The 26,917-nt window shown below is 37.6% G+C and overlaps 1 protein-coding gene across 1 annotated transcript in view; it reads left to right on the top strand.

The window, feature by feature from the left end:
* The window catches only part of ralgps2 (Ral GEF with PH domain and SH3 binding motif 2), an 86,799-nt gene that overhangs the window by 23,481 nt on the left and 36,401 nt on the right, over nt 1-26,917 (top strand). Inside the window, exons 2-9 of the mRNA XM_079474000.1 lie at nt 2,839-2,933; nt 4,780-4,908; nt 5,034-5,138; nt 6,957-7,007; nt 17,133-17,216; nt 21,268-21,357; nt 21,809-21,901; nt 23,906-24,032. Coding sequence (XP_079330126.1) covers nt 4,849-4,908; nt 5,034-5,138; nt 6,957-7,007; nt 17,133-17,216; nt 21,268-21,357; nt 21,809-21,901; nt 23,906-24,032 — 610 coding nt within the window. The 5' untranslated portion in view covers nt 2,839-2,933; nt 4,780-4,848. The remainder of the gene's footprint in view (nt 1-2,838; nt 2,934-4,779; nt 4,909-5,033; nt 5,139-6,956; nt 7,008-17,132; nt 17,217-21,267; nt 21,358-21,808; nt 21,902-23,905; nt 24,033-26,917) is intronic.

Raw genomic sequence — 26,917 nt, 5'->3', positions numbered from 1 at the left:
CTCCTGGCTATTTAGAAAAGTGGGGATTCTACACAAAATATGTCTTCATGAAATCGCTTTGATTTTGAAGCATTTGGAATTGAAAATCAATTACCCTGTGTGAAATCAGATCAATGGGGAACATAATGAGTCGCCATCTTATATTTAAAGGGAATTAACTCCAGTCACTGCTAGGGATGTAAGATATTTTTTTTGTTATTTAGTTTTTTTTTAGTTAGTTTTGTTTTTATTGCCAATTTTCCAACCCTTAAGTGTTATTGTGTAAGGCACAAGTTTTTTTTTTGGGGGGGGGGCTTCTTGTGTTTATTATTCATAGACTATAGTTCTACAGCCTCAACCGAAGGACATTGCATTTATTATTTGAAAGATCTGTTTTGATCACGTCGTGAAATGCTTCCATTGTGTCCACAATTCTACTATACTAATGTAATTGTTCTCTTTCAGAGGAAAACATGAGTTTGTGTTATTGTAACATAAAGGGAGTTAACTAAAACACTTGTTCTTATTTTCATCTTTGCATACTGGTCCCTCAAGGCTTCCATAGGGTGTGTATTATTTTTGTGTCTATGACTGTCAAATGAAATATGGATGAACAGGCCCCGGTGGACGGCCACGTTTTTTAAATGTGTGTGCACTTCTGAAAGTTAGTGGAAAGAGAGTGTTAACTAGCTGTCTCTGAAAACACACCATGCACACATTGTGTATCAGTCTTTGCCACATATTTACTGCTGCAAGTATGCATCAAAATAAACTTTTTGATAAAAAAGAAACAATAAAAAAAAATTTGGTTTGCTTTGGTTTGGTTCTAATGCTACTAATAGAGGGTGTGCTAGAGATTTAGGCCAGTTGATGTTATGTCGAAGTTATGTCTTTGTTGGGTCCTGTAAAGGGCGATGAAAGACGGCATGGGCATGCTTTATGGGTCAAGGGGGAAATGCATTTTAATGAAGGTGGGAAAACTGAGTGGTTCAACCACTTGTTCATTCCTTCAGACTTAGTGTCTCTGTTTCATACTGTTTCGCCAGCAGGTTGCAACAAGACAGCTACACCTCCCACGCTCGTTCTCATCCAGAGCTCCATTTCGCCTGTCAATGAGCCTCCTCTGTGTCTAGTGAGCGTCTTAGCACAATCTCTTTCAACAGCTTTCCGAAGTCTGACAGATTAATCTTTCCTTGCAAATACTCATCCCAACATTCCGTCTCGAGACAGACACGCGTTTGAAAGGGATGTCTGTGTAGCTCTTGATGAATCGGATCTGCGTGCGGTGTACTGGTAAACATCCACAATCTTTTTGGTTGACTGTAAAATGTTATGCTGTGCATCTCTGTCACATGATCTGATCCCGTTTCAGCTGTTACATGCGTCATCACCAGGTGTTTTAAGGTCAGGTTGAACAGTCACAGATTGATCAAACAGCTGCCCAGACAAGACAAGAATTTTAACTTTTTGTGTGCTAATCTGTAATGCACGTTTGGTGTACTACACTCTATTGGTAACTGAACTAAATTTTTTAACAAAATAAAATGTATTTAACAAAAAAAAAACTAGGAAATGTTTTGAAGTTGTCAAAAACATCTGTGACCTATTTTTGTAAGAATTTGAAGTTCTGAATTCAGATACCTTGGATGTCTAGACTTTTGTGGAGTCGTCCTCTTATTGCCATGGAAACAGAAACCATACTATAGCGGCATATCAGATGTTGAACACACAGTTATGGCAAGCTCACACTATGTGGTTTTTGGATTTTGCTGTCGCGGACATATTTCTAAGGTCTTCGACAGAACCTCCGGATTGCAACCCAATTGGTGCTCTTTTCGGGTTACTGAAGCCCATTAAGTATATGCAAGTGTGCAACGTGATCTGGACCTGTCTCAAACTATCCCAGCTGCTACGATATTTTCAAACCTGTTTGATTTTATCGCCAAGTGATGTTGTTGTGTTTGACACTTTGGGACTAATTCAGCCGATCACAGCGCAGAAGGTTTGCTTGAAATTATTGCATAAAATTGCTGGCATGCATTCATTAACATTACAAAGCGTGTGAAATGGCTAGTATAACAGATATAAAGCTATTGTAAACTATCCTAAGCCAACACGTCTGTATAGAGGAGTATAGAAAACACTTTAAAAACACTTCGACATTTCACTCTCCATTCCAGTGGATGGCGTAAACGCACCAACAATTCTTGGCCATCCACCATCAAACTAGAAGTGTTCACGATGTTGGAGGTGTTTTTGCTGTTGGTCCTTGACCAAAGTCTTGTTGTTAGCGCACTTTGTCTGCGTTGTGTTGTGTAATGTGCGTGCTGCTACAACAAGATGAGGGATGCACCACAACAATTCAAGTAATCTCACAGTCATGTAGTGGTGTGTGTCGTATTTCTGTCTGTGACATCTGGAGGCTAACGGTTTCAGTTCAGCCTTCAGTTTATGTAGACTGAAGAAGATTGGTCTCCTTAATATGCATTGAATGTTGTGCTGAGCCATGTGATGTTTTCAAGTCTTATTTTTGTATTTGTGTAGCAGAAAATACTTCTCATCCTGCTTCGCATTTGTCCCGCAATACCATAAGTCGGCTGGCGTATGTTCTCGTGTCATGAACAATGACCTTATGCTGAACTCTCTGAAACCTTAGCCACAACCTATATCACTAACAAACACAGCTGCTGTTGTTTTTAATCAACATATACAGTGCCCCCTAGTGGTATTCATATTGAAACACAATGTCTCTTGCTTGGAGGCATACATATCGGCTGAATGCTGCAACTCCATACTTTGCTGCTTAAAATGTATTTAGATTAATGATTTAAACAAGTATGTTTTTGTGTCTCTTACCAGGTTTTGTTCCGTGACGGTTTCTGAGAAAAGCGCAGCCAAACAAGTGCAGGGAGGACGCAGCACAACTGTCACTATGCATATTTGACAAATACTGGGTAAGTTGTGCGTGTTGTTCATATTGCACATTATTTAAACAGTTACTTTGAAGCTCTTTGGCAAATTAAAGCATTTTTGTGTGTGAGATGGCTGAATTAGAGCTGCGATTTGGATTAGTCCTCAGTTTGGCAGCACTCTTAAGTCTCACAAACTGTTTGCAACACCTGTTACGACACAACCCTAAAGCGCACACAAACAGACTAATGCCTCCGTAGCACCTGTTCACTCTTAAAGCAAAACACACTGTTCTCACTCCTGCCTGAACACCTGCTCATTTCATTCACGTGTAACCAAATGGAGAAGGCAGTGTTTTGAGTGTCATCCGTGTAGTGTTTACAGGCATTGTTGTTTTCTGAATGTTGTTCTCTAGCAGTGGTATACGGTTACGCTGTTATCAACAAACAATAGATTAGCCACACACCCACAATCAAAACTATATTATTGGTTTTATTCCAATATTTCAATAAAAACATTTTTAGAAAAGGAAAAATCCCACAGGACATAAAGCATACATTGTCTAGAATTGTTAGTTGATCCAGTTATGTAGTCATATTGACTGGGTAAGCTTTGCACATATCACTTTTGCCAAGCCTTCTTTAATTTTCCCCAAAGATGAGCTTCGGTTTACAGTCCAAGTACATTTATGCAAAATGAATACAAAGTTTTTATTACATCTTTAAATATAGATTTAAATTAAAAGCAGATTCCAAATGCGAATGTCAGCTTTCCAAAATATGGTCGTCACTAAACAAATTACATAAACACCTTTTGGTCATGACTGGTTCTTGTTGTGTGACAAATAATCCATAAAAGGTCTAAAAGGCTGGTTCAGCCAAAAAATTACAATTGTGGAACGACACGTGCAGTACATCTTCTAAACGCCATGAGGATGAATATGTTGACAGAAAGGTTAAAACCCTGCGTTCATAAAAAGCACAATACTGTTAAAATGTTTTAAGGGATACTCCACCTGAAAAATCTGTCATGAATTACTCGGCCTATAGTTGTTCCAAATATGTATACATTTCTTTGTTTTTCAACACAGAAAGAGATATTTTGGAATAACGTTTGCAACCAACAGTTCTGAAGCACCTTTGTCGGAACAACATTTTTTAGTAATGTTTTGGTTCTGTTGAACACAAAAGAAGATATTCTGAGGAATGTAGGAAAACAAACAGTTCTGGGGCACTTTTGACTACCATTTAAATGTTTCCTACTATGGCAGTCAATGATGCTTCAGATTGGCTGTTGGCTGCTTACATTATTCCAAAATATCTCTCTTTGTGTTCAAACCGAACAAAGAAATGTATACTAGAGGGTGAGTAAGTCATGGCAGCATTTTCATTTTTGGGTGGAGTATCCCTTTAAAGAAGTTTAGCATGTTGATCCGTAAAATATTCGTTTATAGAAGTTATACATTTTCCAGACAAAACAGCTTTCAAGGCTCTCAAGAGGAGATTTGCTGATGCCCTCAGTTCTTGAAAGCATTCCTTAAACATGGTTTACAGCCTCTATAAATCTGTGGCCCAGTGATCACACAGCAATCTGCTGCACAGTGATTATGGGGTAGCTAGTTTTCCTAACTTGTCATCTTCGCTGGCTCCACACAAAAATAAACATATAGCACACAGAAAACGGTATGTTAAGAAAACGTATTCCTGCTCTTAAGTGTTTTAGAAACAAAGTCAAACTTTCTGGAATGAATCAATAAGAAATCTTTGGACATAATGAAAAACAGCATTTCAATAAAAGAGGAACTGGGGTGGAACTATTACGGTTTAGGGTAGGTTTTTGCAGCATGATGCATTGAGGAATGACCAATGAATTTGTGTGTTGAATTTGCAGGGGGCCAATCAGGCAAGCCGATGATGATGAAGATGATGAGCTCTTGCCGTAGTGTCTGATGGTTTGTTAATGATGGACATCAGCAATGGCCAGCCCAGCGTCTCCACCTTCACGGCCCCAGCATCAGAGGTCAGCATACACATAAACACTATCTAATAGTGCGGGATGGGGTAAGATGGGTCATTCCTTACTAAATAGTTAGGTAGGTGTCATTTTATCTCAAAGCCAATTAAACCATCTCTCTTCATTTGCAGAAGAGCAGCAGTACAGAGTCGCTCAGTGAAAAGGGTTCTTCAGAGCTCAAGAGTTTTGACGCTGTGGTCTTTGATGTGCTGAAGGTCACGCCTGAGGAATATGCAGTAAGTCCGAATCCTCTGTATAATGCAGATTGTCCTTGTTTGGACACTTTAAATCTGGACAAATAAACACTTAAAAAAGTCCCAGTAAACTGTGTCCAAAAATATTCAATTGCTTGAACATATTTAGAAATATGTTTAAAAAAACAATAGTGATATTTAAACTTGAATAACCTGTAAATCTTTGGAATAACTAATATATGTTCATATATATGTTGTTACTTGACACAACATATTTATTATGTATTATGTCAACATATTTTATTATGTTTATTATGTTACAAACAAAATATCAAACATTTTCTTCATGGCTTTGTGAAAATCTAGCCTGCCACTGTTCTTCAATGATGTCCAAAAACTGTCAATGTCCACTTATCTGTCAATTTTATTTAGTATAAAGTTTACGTAATTTAAAACAAAGTATCTTTAAGAAATTGTGACCACAACTGCCTCTACTGACAACTTGTGATTTGATCACAAAAGATGTTAAAGGGATAGTTCACCCAAAAATAAAATTAATATTTACATCTTGATGTTGTCCAAAACCTGTAAATATTTATTTACCCTGATGTCGTCCAAAACCTGTATATGACACTTTCTTCTGTGGAACACAAAAGAAGATACTTTGATAAATGTCTCGGTAGATTTTTTGTCACCATACAATGGAAGTCAGTTTGGTTGCCAACTTCTTTTGTGTTCTGCAGAAGAAAGAACGGTTTTGACATGAGGGTGAGTAAATGGTGAAAGAATTTTCACTTTTGGGTGAACTCTCCTTCTAATATCAGGTGGTTCAAAGAAAATGCACCGAGAAAGAATGAAAGAGATGAGGAGATATGAGCAGAGAGAAGTAAATACTTCAGCACGTCTTCAGTAATATTTAATGTCCTGTTGGCATTCAAGCTTTGATGCTCTCTAGGGTTTAAATTAAACATTGAAGGGTCCGAGAAAGAAATCTGAACTGTCATACTTTTCTCTCTGAGGATTTTAAACCTTCGAACAGAACTCCTACCTGAACGTCAGGAACAAGTATAAGCCTAATATATATATATACATAATATAATATAATATTATACCTGCTTTCAGTCAAGCAACAATCATCTGTGGCGATTCCCTCCTACGGGTCACCAGGGGGCGCTCTCCTTGTTCAACTGACCTCCAGCAGTCCTGATCTAGACATGTGACCTGATTCTGCACACGCCTGCCTGAATGTGTCTCTATCTGGGCGGCAGAGTTTCTTTCTGTCGTTTATTTATTTATGGTCCAACCCATTAACCTATATACAGTGCATCAGCTTGCGGTAAACTGTATTTTATTTGTGTACACAGTGATCCCCACACATGACATCTACGCATGCATGGAAAATGTCTTGTGAATGACAATAGAGCAGTGAGCAAAACATGATTAATTATTCATGTCCCTGTCAGACACCATTTAGAATAAAAAATGACATACACAGAATTTACACAGATCATCCACACGCCAAACCCACACACACGCAAATACACGTTATAAACTGTTGTGTAAGCGTACAATGCTACAGTAAAGATACATTAGTTGTATATTATATAAAACTTTTATGCTCTGCATTGTTTATTTATTCATTTATCATTATTATAATTTTTTGGCATAATTGTATCCATGTTTAAAGTATACCACTGCACCGGTAATATATATTACAGTATAGGCTTAGCCTTTTTACAAATTGAAATGGTCTGTAAATCTAAAATCTTAAAATGTGGTTGCTTTTTATGAAGCTGTTGTGACAAAATCCACAAGATTTTAATTGAGTGATATCTAAATCCCATATTTCTTCTTCTGCAGGGTCAGATCGCTCTCATGGATGCTCCAGTGTTCAAAGCCATCCAACCTGAGGTATAAACACGCACTCGTATTACTAGATTGTACAGCATTGTGCCATATGCAGTATAATACAATACAGTATTGATCCGTGTTTGAGGTAAAAAATGTATACAAAATATAATATAGAAATAACTAATGTAAGAATGTATAAAGTTATTCAGGAGGCGTTTTTATCCAAAGTGATTTACAATTACAAACCCTTGCAGCCATTAAGAAATTTCCAGTTATACATTTTCCACACTTCCAAGCAAAACAATATATGGGGAAAACTGTGGGACAGGATTTGTTTTTCAAATTGATTGAAAAGTGGAATGAAATCATGAAGTTGGTGGAAAGGGATTTGTGAAGTGATGATAAATGAGAAATTGGTTCAGAGGATGAGCAAATTGTTCCATTTTAATAAAAAGATTGCAAACTTGTTTTCTTTCTCTGGGAGCTCCAGAGTGTCCCAGCAGAGGGCAGTAGGTGCACAGAGCGGTTTCTTCTTTATGTGACTAAGATGATCATTTACACCCTCCCCACCCACCCACACACATTTACTATTGATTTACATTATTTTACTTATTGACATCTAGGCATTTGATTATTCACTGTTCTGAAAGTTGTTTGCTATCTCTCTTTCTTTCTCTATTTATTAGCGTAGTCCGGTGTTATCCACTATCTGCAAGGCTGGGCTTTCAGCCCTACAATCTGTGATTTATAAGGCATTTGAGGATTATACCACATTATCAATGTAACATTTGAAGCTTTTTTTCTGACTGAAATAGGCAAAATCAAGCAGACTGGAGGGAAATTACATCATTATTTGATGTTACTTGTAATGTGTTTGCAGGACATGATTGTGGTTGTGAATTTTTCTGTCATTCTTAATGGTAATTACAGTAATTGGTGTAATTTGGTCTACTATTTGGTTTTCTGTCATTTGACGTGATTGATCGTGTAGCCTCGCTTGGCTTCGGTTGTCTTGGCAGCAGTGTTTACAGTGGACTTGGCCCAGTAATGTGTGCTTGCTTGGAGAAGAGAGAGGGTGTTTGCGAGTGCTGTCTGTGAGGAGATGATGATCTGGTTCTCTGGAAGATGTTATGGAACTAACCGCTGGTTCTATATGTCTGGGATTGATTTAGCTGATGGTTTACCTAAAGTGTGTATCAGTTGACAAATTTTGTTCATATATCATGGTTTCCTGGAGGAGATCTTGCTTTTTAACTTAGTTGGTGCATGTCCGGAAGTTAACCGTTTTACCGTTATAAGAAAGGTGTTCATTGAAGTATTGAAAAACGTACACTAACCCTCTTCTCTCAACAGGTAGTGGTCTAGCTTTTATTGAAACTAGTAACTTTGTATTAGCACCTATTGTACTATTGCTCTTTGTATGACATATCGCTTATTGCTCCCTGAACTCTTTGTAAGTCGCTTTGGATAAAAGCATCTGCTAAATGACTAAATGTAAATGTATTACTGACACTTTCCGTCAATCTGCAAGTTCATTCATTTGTGCCCGATAGTTCTAGTTGAACACAGAGGTCGACTTGACATGAGTGCAAACATTTTTAAAGGCATAGTTCACCTATAAATAAGAACTTATGTCAATTCATATGTGTATGTGCGGTACAAACAAAAAACAAAAAATCTATTTGTCTTTGAGACTTGGACTTTAAACTCCAGCCTGATTGGCTGGATTAACAGGATTTATGGCCTACATAAAAAAGGTTTACGACGCAGTTTTTACCAAGCTGATATAATGCACTAGTCCTCAGATTTGCGACATTTGTAGCTTTTATGACATGTGTAGCTTTAATCTTTTACAGAGATTGAAGACCTTCAGCACACTTGCATATTCAGATTTCAAGATTTAACAGGCTCTTAAAAGGATATTTGGATGAACACAAGACATCATTGACTTTCACTGTACATACATAAAACCACTGAATCATTTAACAAAATATCATCTTTTGTGTTTCACAGAAGAAAAAAACATTTGAATAAATGATAACATCATTTAAATTTTTGAGCGCTCTGGAGCAATTTGGGCCAGAAAGAGCTACAAGGTATACTAGACTTGATGCCATTAATAAAACTTGAACCTCTGTGAAGCTCGCTCAAACATGAGACCAAAACTTTTAACCTTTGATGTGCATTTCACATGCAATATGTCCATGTATGGCATGCGTATGAGCTCATCGCTTTAATGCACACCCGAGATGCATCAAAACTAAAAAAAAACTTCATTTAAAATGTCATTCAGCAAAACTTGTGGGATCACGGCACTTTCAACATCACTTTTTCCAATTTGCATATGCAGCCATCTGAACATCTCCAGTCTGTTCTCTGTGCCGTCCCATTGGCCTTTTTTACAGGCCTTTGGAAGCACGTTTTGACCCACGATGCCCTGGGTAAAATGGAAAAGTCTGTCTGGTTTGAGTGGAATGTCAGCAATGATATCAGAGAACTGGCAATTCTATGGTAGTATTAGATCGTTTAATTGGTGCCTGTTTAATCAACTCTGCAGATGATGAATAAGATTTTTTAATGATGTATCTGCATAAAAACTACATATGTTTTAAGAGAGGGTTATTAAACACATCGTAACAAATGCCTGCTGTTTTTTTCAGCTGGGTCGGCTTTAATTCATTGAGTTTTTTGTGATTTGGGTACATTGACTTGGTGTTTTTTTTAAGTTTCTTTAAATATCTGGCAACAGAATACACTTGCTCTGTCAAATTTATGTGTGGGGGGGTCTACTTGAATATCAATTTGAACAAATATGATCCCAAAAGTGTGCAAAAAAACACAAATCTGAGCATCCTTAAAAAATATTGTAAAAAATACAAATTGTAAAATGAGAGATAGCTTTCTTCTTTCGGAAGGATTCTTACAAGGGATGATTTTATTGGGTTTATTTAATACATACAATATACAGTTAGGTCCATAGATATTTGGACAGAAGCTTTTCCTTAAATCATTTCTTCATAAATTAAGCATGTTAAAGGTCTGTAATTGATTCTACGTGTGGTGTTTGCATTTGGAAACTGTTGCTGTGGTCCCACATCATGGGCTTCAGGGAGATCTCCATGCAAGTAAAACGGACCGTAGTTAGATTTCAAAAAACACAACAAATCCATTAGAAAGATGCCAGGAACATTTAAGAGCGGCCAAATCAACAATTTGGTACATTCTGAGAAAAAAAGAACACACTGCTGAGCTCAGCAACAGAAAATCCTGGGTTTCCATATGAGATAAAAGTGGTGGATGATGACATTATCCTCTCCATGAAGAAGAAAAAGACATTCACAATATCCAGACAAGTGACTATACCTATAAATTGCCTTTAATCACTGCTGTCACAGATCCAGATATATACGTCTACATGCAACAGGATTATGTTCCTGTTTGTTTCAATAGAATACATCTGTAAGCATTATATGGCAGGATCAGTGTTTGATTTTGGTCTTCAAGTGTATGACGCATGCTGTATTTCAATCTAGCGGTGGCTATTGGCGGCTTGGAAGAACTAGTTACATGCTGTACGTATTGTCATGAAGAATGCTGGTAGGGTCTTGAAAAAGACCACCATAGACTGCTACTCAAAACTAGCTACACCTAGCGCATGGCAATACGCCCAGCACATGGATATGATACATAACATGAAAGTGTCTTCATGTCACGCTATACAGAAAGCACAGAAATCCCACCCTGACAAAAGTAATGGAAAGTTCTATCTGTGATATGAACCAGGTTGCTATATACAGATCGTTGTTGTCGTTCCGAAACCTCGTGTGTCCAAATTCGCTCTTTTTCAGGAAGTGAAAAACACCTTTTATATGATTAAATACTATGTTGTCAAAGTTTACAAGCACTTTTTAATACTTTTTGTCATTTGCAAAACCCAGTGACCATGATAAAGAGATACAAGGTTTCTGAAGCTTTACGTTTGGATACTTTTATAGAAATGCATTCTGCAATTCAAGAACAAATCTAAAATATTCTTAATTTACATAGAAAGGAGGTGCAAATGATAGAAAAGTTCAAGCTGCAATCTGTAATATTAAGCCTCTTTAAGACATAAAATGCCCGCAACATCGTTCCTGACGGTTTAAATTACAAATCTTTATTATAAGCTTACCGTTGTGAATGGAAGAAAGGTTTAGAGACCGTCTAGAACACTTTTTAGATTTTTATTCACTTGCTTTTTTCTCTTTTAAACCTTAAGTTTAAACTTTACAGATTGCAACTTTAAAATGATTTAAGAGCTTTTAATAACAGGTCCTCTATAAATAAGAGAAATGGCTGTTCAGTACATTCGTTTCTTCATGTGTTTGTCTGTGTATTTCTGTTTCTATGTTGCAACACAAGGAGTTTGGACCCAAGATCTGTTTCCCAGTCAAAGTCCCCCGTCATCAAAACGCATTTGTGTGGTTTGTATAGTAACATTTCCTTGGCAGTATGCCGTCTAATGCAGACTCTATAGACTGATTTTGATTAATGCGAGGTACATATGGCATATACACTCTTGTTCTGTTTTTATGAGACGAAAGCATTTCTGCAGAAAGAGAGGGAAAGAGACTGGAACACGATTTCTTGGAAAATTGTTCTGTTCTTTAGTATATAATCTTCAGGTGGGGGTTCAGGTTCAGAAAGACGCAGGAATAGTTTGTCTGGATGTGTATTGTATCTTCGTAGTAGCTGTCTGGCCTTTTGTTGAAAAATTCATGAAAATTCTTACATTATCGTTTCACCCTAATGCTGTTTCTTATGTCTATGCGGTTTTTGTTTCAATGAATACATGGAACAAATGGAAAACAAGCTTCTTTACTATCAAGCTCGTAAAAACATACAAACAAAAAACTTATTTACACCTAATACACATATTAACCTTATATATATTAAGGTTTCCTTGACATAACTGTATTAATCTGTCATTTCTCAGAACAAAGACCAGGCCTGCGTTTGATGTACACTAAATCACTATCATTCCTGCTGACCACTCGCTCAGGTACTGCTCATCTTCTGTTACTTATCTTATCCAGCTGGGAATCATGGATAAGATGTTTCCACCAGTACCTCCAGACTTGTGACAACAGGGATGAATTTCCATTCACATGTAAATCCTTTTAACTAAGAAAGTTGATTTGGCCTTCGAGGCATGACAGAGGGGTCTGGTTTTAATGGGCGGCTACGTAAATGCACAGATGCATCAGTTGCGCCACATCTTAATGCCATATTGCATTTCTGAGACAGTGAAGGCCTTTTAGTCTGACAACAACGCACGCAGATCCGCTTTCTGTGGATTTCCACTGTTTTGAATTCTCTTGGCTGATGTCCCTTTGAACAGAACATTGTGTTTAGAAATGTAGAATAAACTTTTTCGTTTAGGTTTAGAAATGTAAAAAAACTGTACAGGTCAGTTTTTCTGAAGATAAATAGAATATTGCATGAAGTGTTCCCCCTCACACACAGAGAGACACTCAAGACATATTCCTAGGGGCCTATGAAGTCGGTTTTCTTTTGTTCCCAAATTTCATTTTGTTTTTAATTTTGTTTTAATGGTGCAATTTGCTACTTTTTGGCGGTAAAATATACAATAACTACTAGGCCAGTGTTATGTATTTTCTTCAGTTGAGTAATAATAATATCTCAAATGTTTCCAACTATTAAATGTTTCCAACTACTAAATCGTGAGAAAATTGCCATTTTAACCAGTGATACAAAACCGTGTCTGTCAATGGCGTCATATCCGCGTTACCAAAGACACTAGATGGAAAGCCTGCAACCTTCTGCCGAATGTAGGAAAGGAGAGTAGAGGCTATTTATTATATGATTGGCTGAGGTACCTCATGTGATTCGTGTACGCCGTTACGCTTTCTCCAGATCTTGCATCTCCCTAATAACACAGTCTCTGGCATTACCTTCGGTTTCCTCTTTTACTGCCATAAAAACCATGACACACAATCTCATGGACAAAGTGTCACGTAACGGTGCATCCGGAAAGTATTTACAGCGCTTCACTTTTCCACATTTTGTCATGTTACAGCCTTATTCCAAAATGGATTCAATTAATTATTTTCCTCAAAATTCTACAAACAAAACCCCATAATGACAATGTGAAAGAAGTTTGTTTGAAGTCTTTGCAAATTCATTAAAAATAAAAAAGCACATGTACATCAGTATTCACAGCCTTTGCCCAATACTTTGTTGAAGCACCTTTGACACCAATTACAACCTCAAGTCTTTTTGAGTATGATGCTACTAGCTTGTCACACCTATTTTTGGGCAGTTTCTCCCATTTGTCTTTGCAAGATCTCTCAAGCTCCATCAGGTTGGATGGGGAGCGTCGGTGCACAGCCACTTTCAGATCTCTACGGAGATGTTCAATCAGGTTCAAGTCTGGGCTCTGACAAGGCCACTCAAGGACATTCACAGGGTTGTCCTGTAGCCACTCCTTTGTGATCTTGGCTGTGTGCTTAGGGTCATTGTCCTGTTGGAAGATGAACCTTCGCCCCAGTCTGAGGTCCAGAGCGCTCTGGAGCAGGTTTTCATCGAGGATGTCTCTGAACATTGCTGCATTCATCTTTCCCCCGATCCTGACTAGTCTCCCAGTTCCTGCCGCTACCAAGGGATGGTATTGGCCAGGTGATGAGCTGTGCCTGGTTTCCTCTAGACATGATGCTTGCCATTCAGGCCAAAGAGTTCCATCTTTGTTTTATCAGACCAGAGAATATTGTTTCTCATGGTCTGAGAGTCTTTCAGGTGGGCTGTCATGTGCCTTTTACTGAGGGGTGGCTTCCTTCTGGCCACTCTGCCATACAGGCCTGATTGGTGGAGTGCTGCAGAAATGGTTGTTCTTCTGGAAGGTTCTCCTCTCTTCACAGATATATGCTGGAGCCCTGTCAGAGTGACAATCAGGTTCTTGTTCACCTCCCTGACTAAGGCCCTTCTCCCCTTAAAGCTCAGTTTGGCCGGGCGGTCAGCTCCAGGAAGAGTCCTGATGGTTCCAAACTTCTTTCATTTTATGGATTATGGAGGCCACTGTGCTCATTGGGACCTTCAATGCTGCAGGAATTTTTTTGTACCCTTCCGCAGATCTGTGCGTCGATACAATCCTGTCTCGGCGGTTTACAGACAATTCCTTGGACTTCATGGCTTGGTTTGTGCTCTGACATGCACTGTTAACTGTGGGACCTTATATAGACAGGTGTGTGCCTTTCCTAATCATGTCCAATCAACTGAATTTACCACAGGTGCACTCCAATCAAGTTGTAGAAACATCTCAAGGAAGATCAGTGGAAACAGGATGCACTGAGCTCAATTTTGAGTTTCATGGCAAAGGCTGTGAATGTACTTATGTTATGTGTTTTTTCGTTTTTTATTTTTAATAAAAATAACAGTATATATTTACTGGACAAGCAGCAATCGTTTTTAGATAATCTGACTAAATAGTAATAAATTAATTTATGCATTACGTCGAATGCATCTCATTCATTATAATGAAATAAAATCACGTCATCAAACGCAACATTTATAAATCTTTATTACTTTACATCATCCATAAACAAGATTTCTCATTCAGGTCTGATTCATGAACTGTGGTGTAGTTGAAGATGACAGTTCCCATTATTCCCCGCTCCTTCACAGCCTCATCAGGTTTTAAATGTGCACCCTCTAGCAGCGGATTTTACAAACTGCGCCTTTGTTTGATTGGTTTGTTTTATTTTTTAACCAAAAAATATCAAAAATTTATCTGAACAATTGAACAGATTAATCAATATTTTTAAATATGTTCAAATAAAAATAATAATTAATTTATATAAAATGTTACATGTTTGTATGACTTTAAATATATATATATATATATATGTATATATGTATATGTATAAAATATATTAAAATATACATAGATTTTCATGTATTTATTATTATATAATGTATCATTTTCATTGAAAATATTTCACTATTATTATTGTTATATTGTTAGTGTATTGGTTATTATTATTATATTATTCAAAATGTGACCAATTTTGTGATATTCGTGCATTACACAGCAAACTGGAACAATTCCTTAATTTTTTATTGCATTGCAGAAATCATAGGGTTCTGTATTTTTCGAATTTTTCCTCATATCTTGTCTCATATCATTGGTGCTTCTAGGTCCATTTACATGTACATATTTCTGTCTGTCACCATTTGAACAGGAGGATATTTATTTCTATATCTGTTATAATAAATGTAAATTCATGCATTATCTCAGTGAGTCAGAACATTCTGCTTTTACTGCTTTTTAAAGGTGTGAACGTGTCTTTGAATCGTATTACTTTAGAAAGTAATCACTTTAGAAAGTAATCTTTATATGTGTATCACCCCACGAGCAGGCATTGTCTGCATCTGAGTCACAACATTGCGCTGTTGAAACTGCACAATATTCACTGCAGCGGGCTGGAGGAAAACCCCTTTTTTCAGTTCATGACTTGCAATTTGAATATAATCAGCCAGTTGGCCCAGGGTCAGTCCCTCTTGGGGCTCAAACCTAACTCTGGTTGCCAGCTCCAATCTTGAACCACTAGGCACCATATTGTACTCGCTGCTTGAAAAACTCAATGTTAACATTAATGGTCTGCCAGCTGGAACTGCAACATGTGGTTAAATTACACAGAAGTCATTGTTTAATATAATTCCACATCAGTCTTGGAAACGCATTACATCACATAGAAAGAGAAAATAAGTCATTTTTCTACCAATGTTTTCCTCTGCGAGTAGGTAGCGTTTGATGTCACGAAATATCAGTAGGTGACCACTGGGGAGAGAGGTCTGTTTTTGCAGATTTGTTTCTTATACAGAAGAAATGGATTCAGCAGGATTAATTCCATTGGCATGTGTCGACCGTCGCTGGTGTTGGAGACACAATGCAGAACATACTCTGTGTGTGTTGGCCCTTGAACTCACATCTGTGTTTGTGTACAGTATGTTGCTAAGCTGCTACTTCAGTCATTCACAGGTTGCTGAATCATTAAATCAGTCTGTGTGCGGCAGTGTGACCTCATTGGAACGTGCGGTTATATATGGGTGTCTGTGCGGAGTTAGATAAATTTCCGATGGACTAAATCAGTCATACCTTGGGTAAGCATTCAGGTACGTGTGTCAAACTTGTTGAATTTGGGTGGATTTCATTACAGTTTGTCAGTTGTGAGGTTCTCAAAGTCCCATCAAAATATGTCAACATAAGTTGATGTTTCATGTGTGTGTCATCAAGATTAGCATATTACATTAATCATGATCCAGTGGTTCTGTTTCTCAGTACATATTAATAAATATTATTTTAACAGCTTTCCCGTTCTTGTTGAGTCAGTCTGTCACTATGTGAGCAATATAAGCACTTACTGTGGATCAGTTTGCTGTTGCCCTCCATCAATCACTTTACTAGCAAGTTTTTTTTTCCTGTGATTGATTATGGTGATATTGCAAATGCATGGCATTTCTCCATTTTACATGGATTAATTCATAGCATCCTTCATCTTTGTGTTTTATTACAAATGTTAAGTCTTTTATGCATCATTCCATATGATTTTGTGGGTCGGACATCATTTGCCACACATAGAAAGCATCACGGTGTATATCTTTATTTATTTATAATGCTCAATGTGGTCTTTTAAGATTGTAAATAAAGTTTTCCTAATATAAGGCCTTAGAAAGTGAAACAAAATATCTTAAAGTCCCCCGTGAACCGGAATTTGTGATCGTTTTTACTTACGCATTTCTGAGTGAAATTGAGTTTCTAATGAGAAAAATAGTGTCTGTGGCTTTCGTCTTTTTCTGTGATTTGAGAAGATGTATAAAAACAGCCGTTGCATTTTGATATGGAACTGGCAGCAGACTGACATTTGAAGGGGAGGAGTTAACGGATGCGCCGCCCAATCCGTCTAACATAAGTCATTTAAGATGGATAGTCGCTAGGGGAAGGAAGTGCATTTTTTTATATTTCAACTAATTCAACTGCAATATTTTGTGAGATTTGTGTCCTCGTAAACCATGTATTCAAGCACACACACACACACACACATATGAATCAGGAAGTGTATTTCCATCGCAGGTTTGGTCCTAAATTTCATATAAGGTGGTTCATTATTATTTTTATTCGTTTCACAGGAGCTCTCAAGTTGTGGCTGGAACAAAAAGGAGAAGCACAGTTCAGCTCCAAATGCTGTAGCCTTCACACGACGCTTCAACCAGGTACACCACAAACAGTTTCTGCCTATTCTACTGAGAAGAGTTTTTGGGAAGAGGTAGATCCCTTTTTGGGAATTGGATCATGAAAAGTGTGTCGAAATTATGTTTTAGCTAGACATGCTTCATTTTATGCTTCGTTGCATGCATTGGCAGAAAATGAGGGGCATGTCGGTCTGACATCTTGGCCCGACGGTTGTAGCGCAGTCTTCAGGGTTGACTGGTTCCGAATCGTCCCTACCCACTTTGTTGGACCTGTGAAGACGCATTTGTACTTTTGGTCATGCACGGGGACCAGACTGGTCTCATGAAGGGATTTACAGACCTTGTAGATGCTGAACATGATATGATTGAATTGGGCGACCCTGCACTGATGTCATGAAAGACAGTTGTTATGTTACGTTAGCTACCTGAATAATAACACATGGTTTGGTGAAGCAGACATTTGAAGGTAACTCGATCACCCCTTTGAGAACTAAGGGTTTGTTACCACCACAGTAATGCTAGAACGCACATTGACCAAGGGTCTACAGGACCACATGCTTTTAATGAGCTGGCCGTGGATTTCATCTGTGTATATTTCTGGCCCAAGTCACTTTTCTTTATTGGCTTGAACTGGCTCGATAATGGAAAATGACGTCGCCGTCAAACATCTTGTTCAGGGAATTTGGACTTATGTGAACACAGAGGACCACTTGTGTAAATGTGTCTGTATGTGTCACAGTTACCTGAGGTTAATGCAACATTAGGGAAACTGTAAACCTGACCTCTTTGCTGTAGTGCGAGCAGATAGTGGAGATGTTTGAAGAGTTTGCAGTGAGGTCTGGAAAGAGATCTCAGCAAAGCTGTTGGACAAACACTTGGGTTGAGAAACTTTTGTTTTGATCCAGTTGGCCTTTGCAAAAATATGCAGACATTGTGTCTGAGTGTGTAGTCATTGCTTCATAATTGGCAGACACAGTCTGGGGGCGTATTACAGAAAGATTGTAACTTGTAAATCTTATCCTATCAGTAACCATGGTAATTTCATTTAGGACCTCATTTAGGACAAACGCTGTTGCAGAACAGCACTTCCTAAGTGCATAATCTTATCCTAACTGCAGATAGGAAAGGCATATTACAGAAGCATCTTAACTTTACAAATAATCCTCTAAACGGTCTTAACTTTAGGACAACCCCACAGCTGTCCATACTTCAAAATAAATAGAAAACTAACAGAAAAACTGTTCACAATTAAATCTCCATTCCCTGTAGACCGCTTTCTTTCTTGTTTCGCTTTCACAAGTTGGGTTGTAAACTTTTCTTCAGTCTCAGCTGCACGGTTAATGCCGGACACTGCAGACACATCATCGGCCCACTCCCTGTCTTGAGCGAAGGTGAAAACCAAATAATATTGGTTTTGCCTTTCTTCAACTTCTTAAAGTTTCTATTTCCACGGCACGAAGATAAAAAGCTTGCCTGTTTTGTTTTTGTTTACCTCATCAGCTTGTGCAGTGTTGGTTGCTTGGTAACAGACCTGAAAGTGGATTGCAGAGGTTGATGGTGCAAAGTAGGATTCCCTAACTAAGAGAAAAGATACGGTTTTGTAAAATACGATGGGAATCCCATATCAAGTTAAGATTTGCTTCTGTAATTCAAATTTGTGAAAAATCCTAATTTAACATATCATATCTTAAATTGAGACCTAAGATAAGACACTTTCTGTAATACGCCTCATGAAGAGAAGATTGTTATTCTTGTAGCGGGTTCAGAAGTTGTTTCGCAAACCTTCATAAGTTTGACTTGTAGACTTACACATGCACGTATACACACACAAAGACAGACTCTCCCCTGACAATATGGCCAGCTCTCTAATAAATTTGAGAATATCAGTAAGGAATTTGTGTTCTGTGGAAAGTTTTTTGAATATACATCCTGAAAACTGCTAAAACGGCTGCTCGGGAAGCCGCACGCCGATGGCTGCCAACACAAATGTACCTTCTGAAGAATGATAGGTGAAAAACAAAACGTTTGAACAGATCTTTGTCATCATCATCGTCTAGAGTAGTTAGCTGTTTTCAGTAGTTTGGTTACTATAGTTATGGAGTACTTGTGATTATGCAGTAGTTAAAGAGGATGTAACGCACAGTTTTGCCAATCTCGTATTAATCTTGAGTAGTATTCCATACTTCGTATCTTCTTTAGTTTGAATACATTTATAAAAGACGGATACAGCTTTACAATTGTTTCCAAAAGAGACGACCTTCTAAAGCAGGGGTCCCCAAACTACAGCCCGCGGGCCGAATGTGGCCCGATTTGGACCGGCCCTCTTAACAACACCTGAGACATATTAACAATTTTCTTTTAAATATACTTCACTTATATCATGTCTATATTTGACAATAAATATTGGCTTTCAGACTCAACTACAGGACAAGTACACAATACATCATTGCATTATCCCTGCATAACTGTTGATTCGCTATAACTTTGTGTTGTTTACCTAATGCACGTATGCACCGATTGCCAATAAAACACAGACATTTGACTCCGATTCTCTTACCACGTGCGGTTCATGACTGGCATCTTTTAGCGCTGGGTCCGCTCTGTCTATCTGTTTCAAACGATCACCGTTATATCCACCGTTTATATAGCATTCATTACCGAAATGCAGTGAATAAACAAACACCGCTGAACTTTCTCTCGCTGGTTGACGAGGGGCATGCTTTTCCGGGAGAATTGTCCAGTAAGGGACTAAGAAAATTGTCATTGTTTTCGTTTTTTGACAAGTTGACCATGTGAAGCCAGCACGTTTAACATTACAAAGAAGTGAGAATGCATGAAACCCTGTTGAATTACCCCTTTAAATCAGGGGTCTTCAACGTTTTTCGGGGAAAAGACATCTTAGATGAGAGATGCATGGAGCAGGGACCCCTTATCCTAAATGTGTAGACAGAGCTAACAATCTTTATTCTAACAGCATTATGTTAAGACATTTCATTAGCATTATTATGCATGGTGTTGTTGGACATAATAAATGTCCGTGCATTATTTTTATTATTAATTTTGATTGTTTGATTATATAAAGGGATTTGCAGCATCATACATTTTCATTTTATTGTGAGATGGACAATTTTCTTGTCCTGAACCTTCAATGAGATGACTGACCCTGGCTTATGGCACAAAGACTAGTCTAGTGGAGGTAGAGGTTGTCTCTGGATGCTAAAGAAATCTAAGGGGTCCTTGTCCCGAAAAACGTTGATGACCCCTGATTTAGAGGTTACAGTAGTTGATCATGAATACGTTTGTGATTATACAGTAGTTAACCGAACAATTCAACGTCTTGTCTTGTTACTGGGGTCGGGTTCTGCAGTTCTTTGTTAAATTCAGTAGTAAAGCTCTCAGAAATACACAATTTTCTCTCTCTCTCTGTTAACGTATATTAGTTTCTGCCTTTTCCCTCTTGCGCGACCCCACTCCAAACACAGTTTTATGAATTGATATGACATGCATAAATATTATTAGTGTGAATTAATTGGCAAAAATAAACCAAAGTTTTAAGAAAACACTTATGCGTGGAGACACACAAACCCTGAGGATTACTCACCGACAGATCTAAAAAATTAGGCACATATGGTGATCTATAACCAGGGATATTTGCATAACTTCTGTTGGCTGTTTATAAAGTACTCATTGACACCATGTACTTATAGTAGCGTATGTGTGTCATGCAAATAAGCTCTGATTGTAGTGTGTGGATGGTTTTTGCATGACTAGAGATTTATATAGTAAAGAGTGTGAGAGACAATGTGGACGTGTTATCATTGGAGGTATAATCATCCGTCCATCAATGAGTTGTGTATGTGTTCTAGTCTGTCTGCAGTACTCTGTGTCGTGATCTAGTCTCACGACAGCAACAGGCATGGGAACACAGTGGGGGAGAATGCCAAAACAATTACCTATTTTTGCATCTCGCTAACAATGGCGTAGAGATACATTGAGAAATAGAAATTTACATAAGAGTAACATGTCTGATGTCATTGTTGATCAGTTAATGAACATCTCTTTTGTGTATTAGGTGAGTTTCTGGGTGGTGAGGGAGATTCTCCATGCCCAGACATTAAAGATCAGAGCTGAAGTGTTGAGTCTCTACATCAGAACAGCAAAGGTAAAACACTCCATTCAACATGTGCACCTGTGCGCCGTCTGAGCGTGCTTTACTCATATTGTGAATGATGGGTAATCCCGAGTGGTCCCAGCTGAATTGAATAAAAGCTAATCGGGATATCCTGTAATCATTTTAATCCTAAAATGAAGTAACACTTCCTGGTGAAACTTGATCCAGGTCCTTAATTGTCTGTCAAAACCTCTCAAGGCCAGAACGGTCATTCACGGCTCTCACACACCACAGGTTTTGTATCAGGCTGAAATGAAAGCAGGTGCACTTGCATATTATGCACTTTTAGGCAGAAAAGAACTGCAATGTATTGCCTTATAAAAATACGCTGAAGTCGTAAATATAAGCGTTAATATTAGCACTTTTAAATACCATTAAAGAGACAGGAGGACAAAATTCACACCCTTGTGGATCTGTAACCCATTTGCTTTTCTTCCTGCAGAAACTGTGTGACATGAATAATCTCCATGCGGTGATGGCGGTGGTCTCTGCATTACAAAGCGCTCCCATCTTTAGACTCAGTAAGACTTGGGCTGTGAGTATCTATTCATACATGATTCGTGAATGCCCTTTTATGTCCATTTAACACGTTACTAGACTTGAGTTTGTTTTAATTTTTTTTATTCATCTTTGACATTTATCATCAGTTAGATTAATTGTCATTAATAATTTAATCGATTATGGTTATCTATTGCCGATCGATCAATTTAATTGATCAGACAGCAAAAACGTGGTCAGTAATCATGAAACCAGGAGGCAAAACATCTGCCTATACAACCTAAATATGTGGTAAAATAAAGCGGTGGAAAAAAACTGATTTAATCCTTTTTGATTTAATAATCAAAAGTTAAAAACAAAATGTCAAACATATTTGGTTTTACTTTCTTAGAGCACTGTTCTGGCTTCTCATTCCTAGTGTGCATGAAGCATTTACTGGGTCACTTGGCTGCTCTGTGTCATTTTGTGCCACAACTACTTTATCTGTTTATAAATTCAGAATTAAAACTGAGCTGTTGCTGTCATATTCAGGCTCATTGATGAAAAGGGAAACAGCAAACAGATATTTAATGCAAAATCTTCTGCTGATTCATTCCAATAGCGAACCATTTGTTTTTCTGGTTTTAGTTTTCACTGGAAATAAATGTTACATCATATCGGTCACTGAATCACTATAATAAAAAAATAATATTGTAAGATGTTGGTCCATGACTGGATGTTCTTTCCAGGGGTGGAAAAGTAGTCTTTATTGGGCCATGAACCCGTATGGCCAGAAAAGCTAAAACATGTCGATTCCAGTCTGGATCTGGACTGTGATATGCTTAGCCAATTGCTGGTCTCATGTAGCACAGTGTGGTGATTGGATGGCTTGTTTTTCCAGCATATGACGGTGACAAAAGCTACCGCACAAAGAAGACGGCATCCTATTGGAACAAAACGGAAAATGCTGTGATCGTCCACCTTACGACACACCTTCATCATTTGCCGGAAAAACAAGCCTCAGGTTCACGCTTAGCAGAGGGATATCGGAAGCTAGACATTAACGTTAATAGCGCTGTCAATATATATATTTCTCTTAAACAAATGCATCAATTCGCTTCAGAAGACCTATGTTAAGTCCATGGAGCTGTGACAAGCAGTTCTTTGATCGATGGAAGCACTTTTTGGAGCTTCAAAAAATTTACCACCATTCACTCCCATTCTGCCGATTGGAAGTAAAATGATACGTGGAATTATAACTTCAACTGCATTATTTTTCATAAGTTATTGTAGTAACTGTTTCTTTATTTTGTTGAAAGCTATGGTAACTATAGAATAAAACAAATCTAACAATCCCATCCAACAATCTTCTGCTCAGTTTGTCTGTCCACAGACATATTTTCTCTTTTGGAAACCTCATCTAGACAGCCAACATCCCGCTTCAGTTTTGTCCCTAGTGCACCATTTTTATTCTTTTACATAACGGAATATACTTTAGCTGGCAGATCTGCGTTTTGTCCATGGACTGAAAGCCTCACACACAATGATGAGGAAAAAAATCGAGAAATGTAGATTTTAATATTGATTCTTTATACAGGGGAGTATAAAGAATCAATATTAAAATCTATATTTCTCAATTTGTTTTATTCATGTGTGAGAGTTCACATCAGGTAGTGTGGAGACAAACACAACTCTTCATTTCATTTTGTTTCAGGGTGTGTTTGTGTTTCAGTGTCACTGAGCTTTTTGAACTTTTGTGTTTTTTAGAGCTCTATAGAAAAAAATTATTTCTTAGGAGCATCCGTAACATTTGCATCTTCGAGGAGTTATTTTCCATACATGGGTTAAAGTCAGACAAATCTCAGTTGAGATTTGTTGTTATCAGAAATAGTTTAAAATACTAATATTTATGTATTTTCTTCAAAAAATGTTTTTGGCATTTTGTTTGAGGTATACTTTCAATGTGACAGAAGCTTAACTTGTTTTAAGGCAGAGCGTTGTTTTAAGTGTGTAATATTCAGTTGTCATATTATTTTTGTAACACTATCTCTCTCTCTTCTAGCTTTTAAGTCGGAAAGACAAGGCCATGTTTGAGAGGTTGGAGTATCTGATGTCTAAAGAAGACAACTATAAACGCTTGAGAGATTATATCAGCAGCCAGAGCATGACGTCCTGCATCCCATATCTAGGTACCTTTGCCTTTTTCTTTCTCTCGCTCTTTCTCTCACACACACAGACACGTCATGTTCTATTGGTCTTAGTGTAAGGTTAATATAATATCTCCAAACTCTTACCCCTTCTCTCACCAGACACAAACATTTACAGGATATCAGGTTAATACACCCTTGGCACTCGATATTAGGTGCTACCCTTAGTCTGTTTGCAGTCTTCTTTGAAGTACCCGGGTTCTGCAGTTCCCATAACATAACTCTTATATTCTTTTAAACTTGACTGGCATCTTTATTAATGTGTGCCTTGTATGTTCCTGTACTAGTAATCTTTGGACTAATTTTGTGCAAGGAGTCACTGATTTATGGGCCCGCTTATGTCTTAGCCATAGATCCATCGGTTAAAAAACGAAATCCTTTTTCCCATCACTTTGTGTTCTCTTCTCATTTTTAAAACTGGCAGCACAAACTGTTTTTGAGTGAACTGAAAATATCTTTTGAGTAAGGAGAAAAGTAGCCCATCAGTCTTTGCTTTTGACTCATTTATTTGACCTGCCTCAAATTAAGGCTCGGCTGGTATAGGTGATTTTTTTTTCAGAGTAAGCGTTTCATCTGGCACAGTAAAATGTTGAGATGATGGATTCACTCAGGAAGAGAGGTAGGGTGAAGCAATACATTAAAGCTAGTGTGCTGTGATTCTGTGAGAGATACAAAAAACAATATCACTCTACCCTTCCCCTCTCATTCTCTACCTTTCATATCATGTGTTAGAATGCCAGACATCTTAAAGACAGCGAAATGACAGACTACATTTTGATCTTGATCTACATTTGATGTAAGATGCTTGATCTTACTTTGCAGTGAATAGACAATTTCAGGCTGTATTTTAGTCTATAGTCACACAATCAGTTTTTGGAATTAATAACCAAACATTGTTTTGGAATTGTCCAGGAGCTGCTAAATACGGTAAGACAATATCCAACCAATTCTACAGTTTAATGAAAAAAACTAGGTTTTGAGTCTTTAAAATTTGTATCTAAATAATATCTAGAAATCCTGAATCAAGATACATTTTCTGGACACGCAATGTCGAAATAAAACTCAAGTAAGGATGTTGATCTAAATAAACGTCTAGACGAAATATTTAGAGTAAAGATCAAACAAGACCTTAGGTCACTTTCATTGTCATTTAAATGTATTTTATTTGTATATATTGTATTTGGAAACAAGACAAAAATACGTTTTTGCAGTGCCTTTTTGCATGAACTAACCCTTTAACTGAACTTACGCTGCAAATCCAGTTGTGAGTTCTAAAATCCAGTTGTCCATCTCATTTACAATCGAACTTTGTGTGAAAAGTGTAAATAACGTTTTTGCACTGAAAACAGAACTGACACCCATTCTCTATTTTGGATGTCTATGTACATGTATATGTGCACTGCTATGTTCATGCGGTTGGAAGATTTCCAGGCCCTCTTGGAAGGCAAAGAGGAAAATACTGGTCTCTTGTACAACATGAGGTCTGAATTGCGTTAAAAGAACTGATAGACACTCTCCTTGTAAATCTACTCGGAGCGAGAGAGGTGGAGGAATGTGAAGCGGAGAGCTGCATGATCGCATGTTTTCAGTCTTGGCTCTAATCCTTTTTCCTTGACCTGCTGCTGGATGTTCTTTCACCCTTGTCACCCCCCTTATAACTGACCGTCTGTTCATCTGTCTCACTTTAGTAATAGTGTCTTTTTCATAGATGCCAACAGAGACCTTCTTTCATGTGACATACATATTTAAATGTTACGGTTTAAAGTTGTTAAATTAATCCAAGTATATCTCTTCAGTGATATTTTAAATGATATGGTTTGCTGGATTGAGCTGTGCTTTCATTTGTTTTGGAGGTTATATTTGTCATTTTCACCTTGTAGGATTTTTTATAAATCCATTGCTAAAACACAAACAAGACATGCAGATAAACAAGCCTTATTACTTCAAGTCTTTACAAGTTTCCCTTCTTGTCTTGTTTCTGTTCTGGCAAACACAGAGAGCAATGTGTAATGTGTTATTGAGCAGATCCTGGCGGCTTCTAAACGTAAATGTGAGAAACAGACTGGAATGGTTTAGAGGAAGATGAGGTGAAGAATCGGTTTAGTTTTCCAAAGAGATTGTTTGGTTTGTAGTAACAGGATTTCCCTACTGAAACCTAAATTACAGCAGAATGTGCTGAGGTGGCATAGAATCAGAGTCGAGCTTCCAATCGGATACACACAGGTGTGTGTGTGTTTGTGTGTATGTGTGTATGTGTGCGCATTTATACAGGCCTGTATCTGTGGGAACGGTGAATACTCACTGCCATAAACAGCTGTCTGGAGTGTGAATGTGTGTCTAATGAAAACTAACAGTAAACAAAGAAATGCAATAAAAATAGAAGTATGATTTAAATAACTAAAAGTATAAAAGGGCTTTACAGTATTAAGTTAAATTACAGAGAAAATAAAATAGCGGGTGGGGTCTGGCGTCTAAGCCAGTCGCAGTTTTCTTTTTCGCCATGCAATTCTAAAATCAATGATATCAACAATAAATAAATCAACAGGCCTAAAAAATAATGACACTAACTGCGTGGAATGTTGTAATGACAACACAAACGCAGTAAGAGTCTTGCTTAGTTGTTTGTAGAGGTTATGTCAACTTTGAAAAATATATTATTTGAGATGTATTATTTTTCCATGTCAGTTGTGTAGTTTACACTTTTAACTGAACCTCAGCTTTGGTAAAAATGTAAGAATGCTCGGCAACTAAAATGACACGCAACACATTAGAAAATAAGCCATCTGGTGATCAAAAACAAGAGCGGAACAAGAACGCAATACTAGATGACACTTTTTGTATATTTAAGTTAAAGACACATTGCAAAT

Source organism: Barbatula barbatula (genome assembly GCF_947034865.1).
Source record: "Barbatula barbatula genome assembly, chromosome: 15".
Classification (NCBI taxonomy): domain Eukaryota; kingdom Metazoa; phylum Chordata; class Actinopteri; order Cypriniformes; family Nemacheilidae; genus Barbatula; species Barbatula barbatula.
The sequence above is the reverse complement of the archived record's forward strand: the minus strand, read 5'-3'. Positions and strand labels throughout refer to the sequence as shown.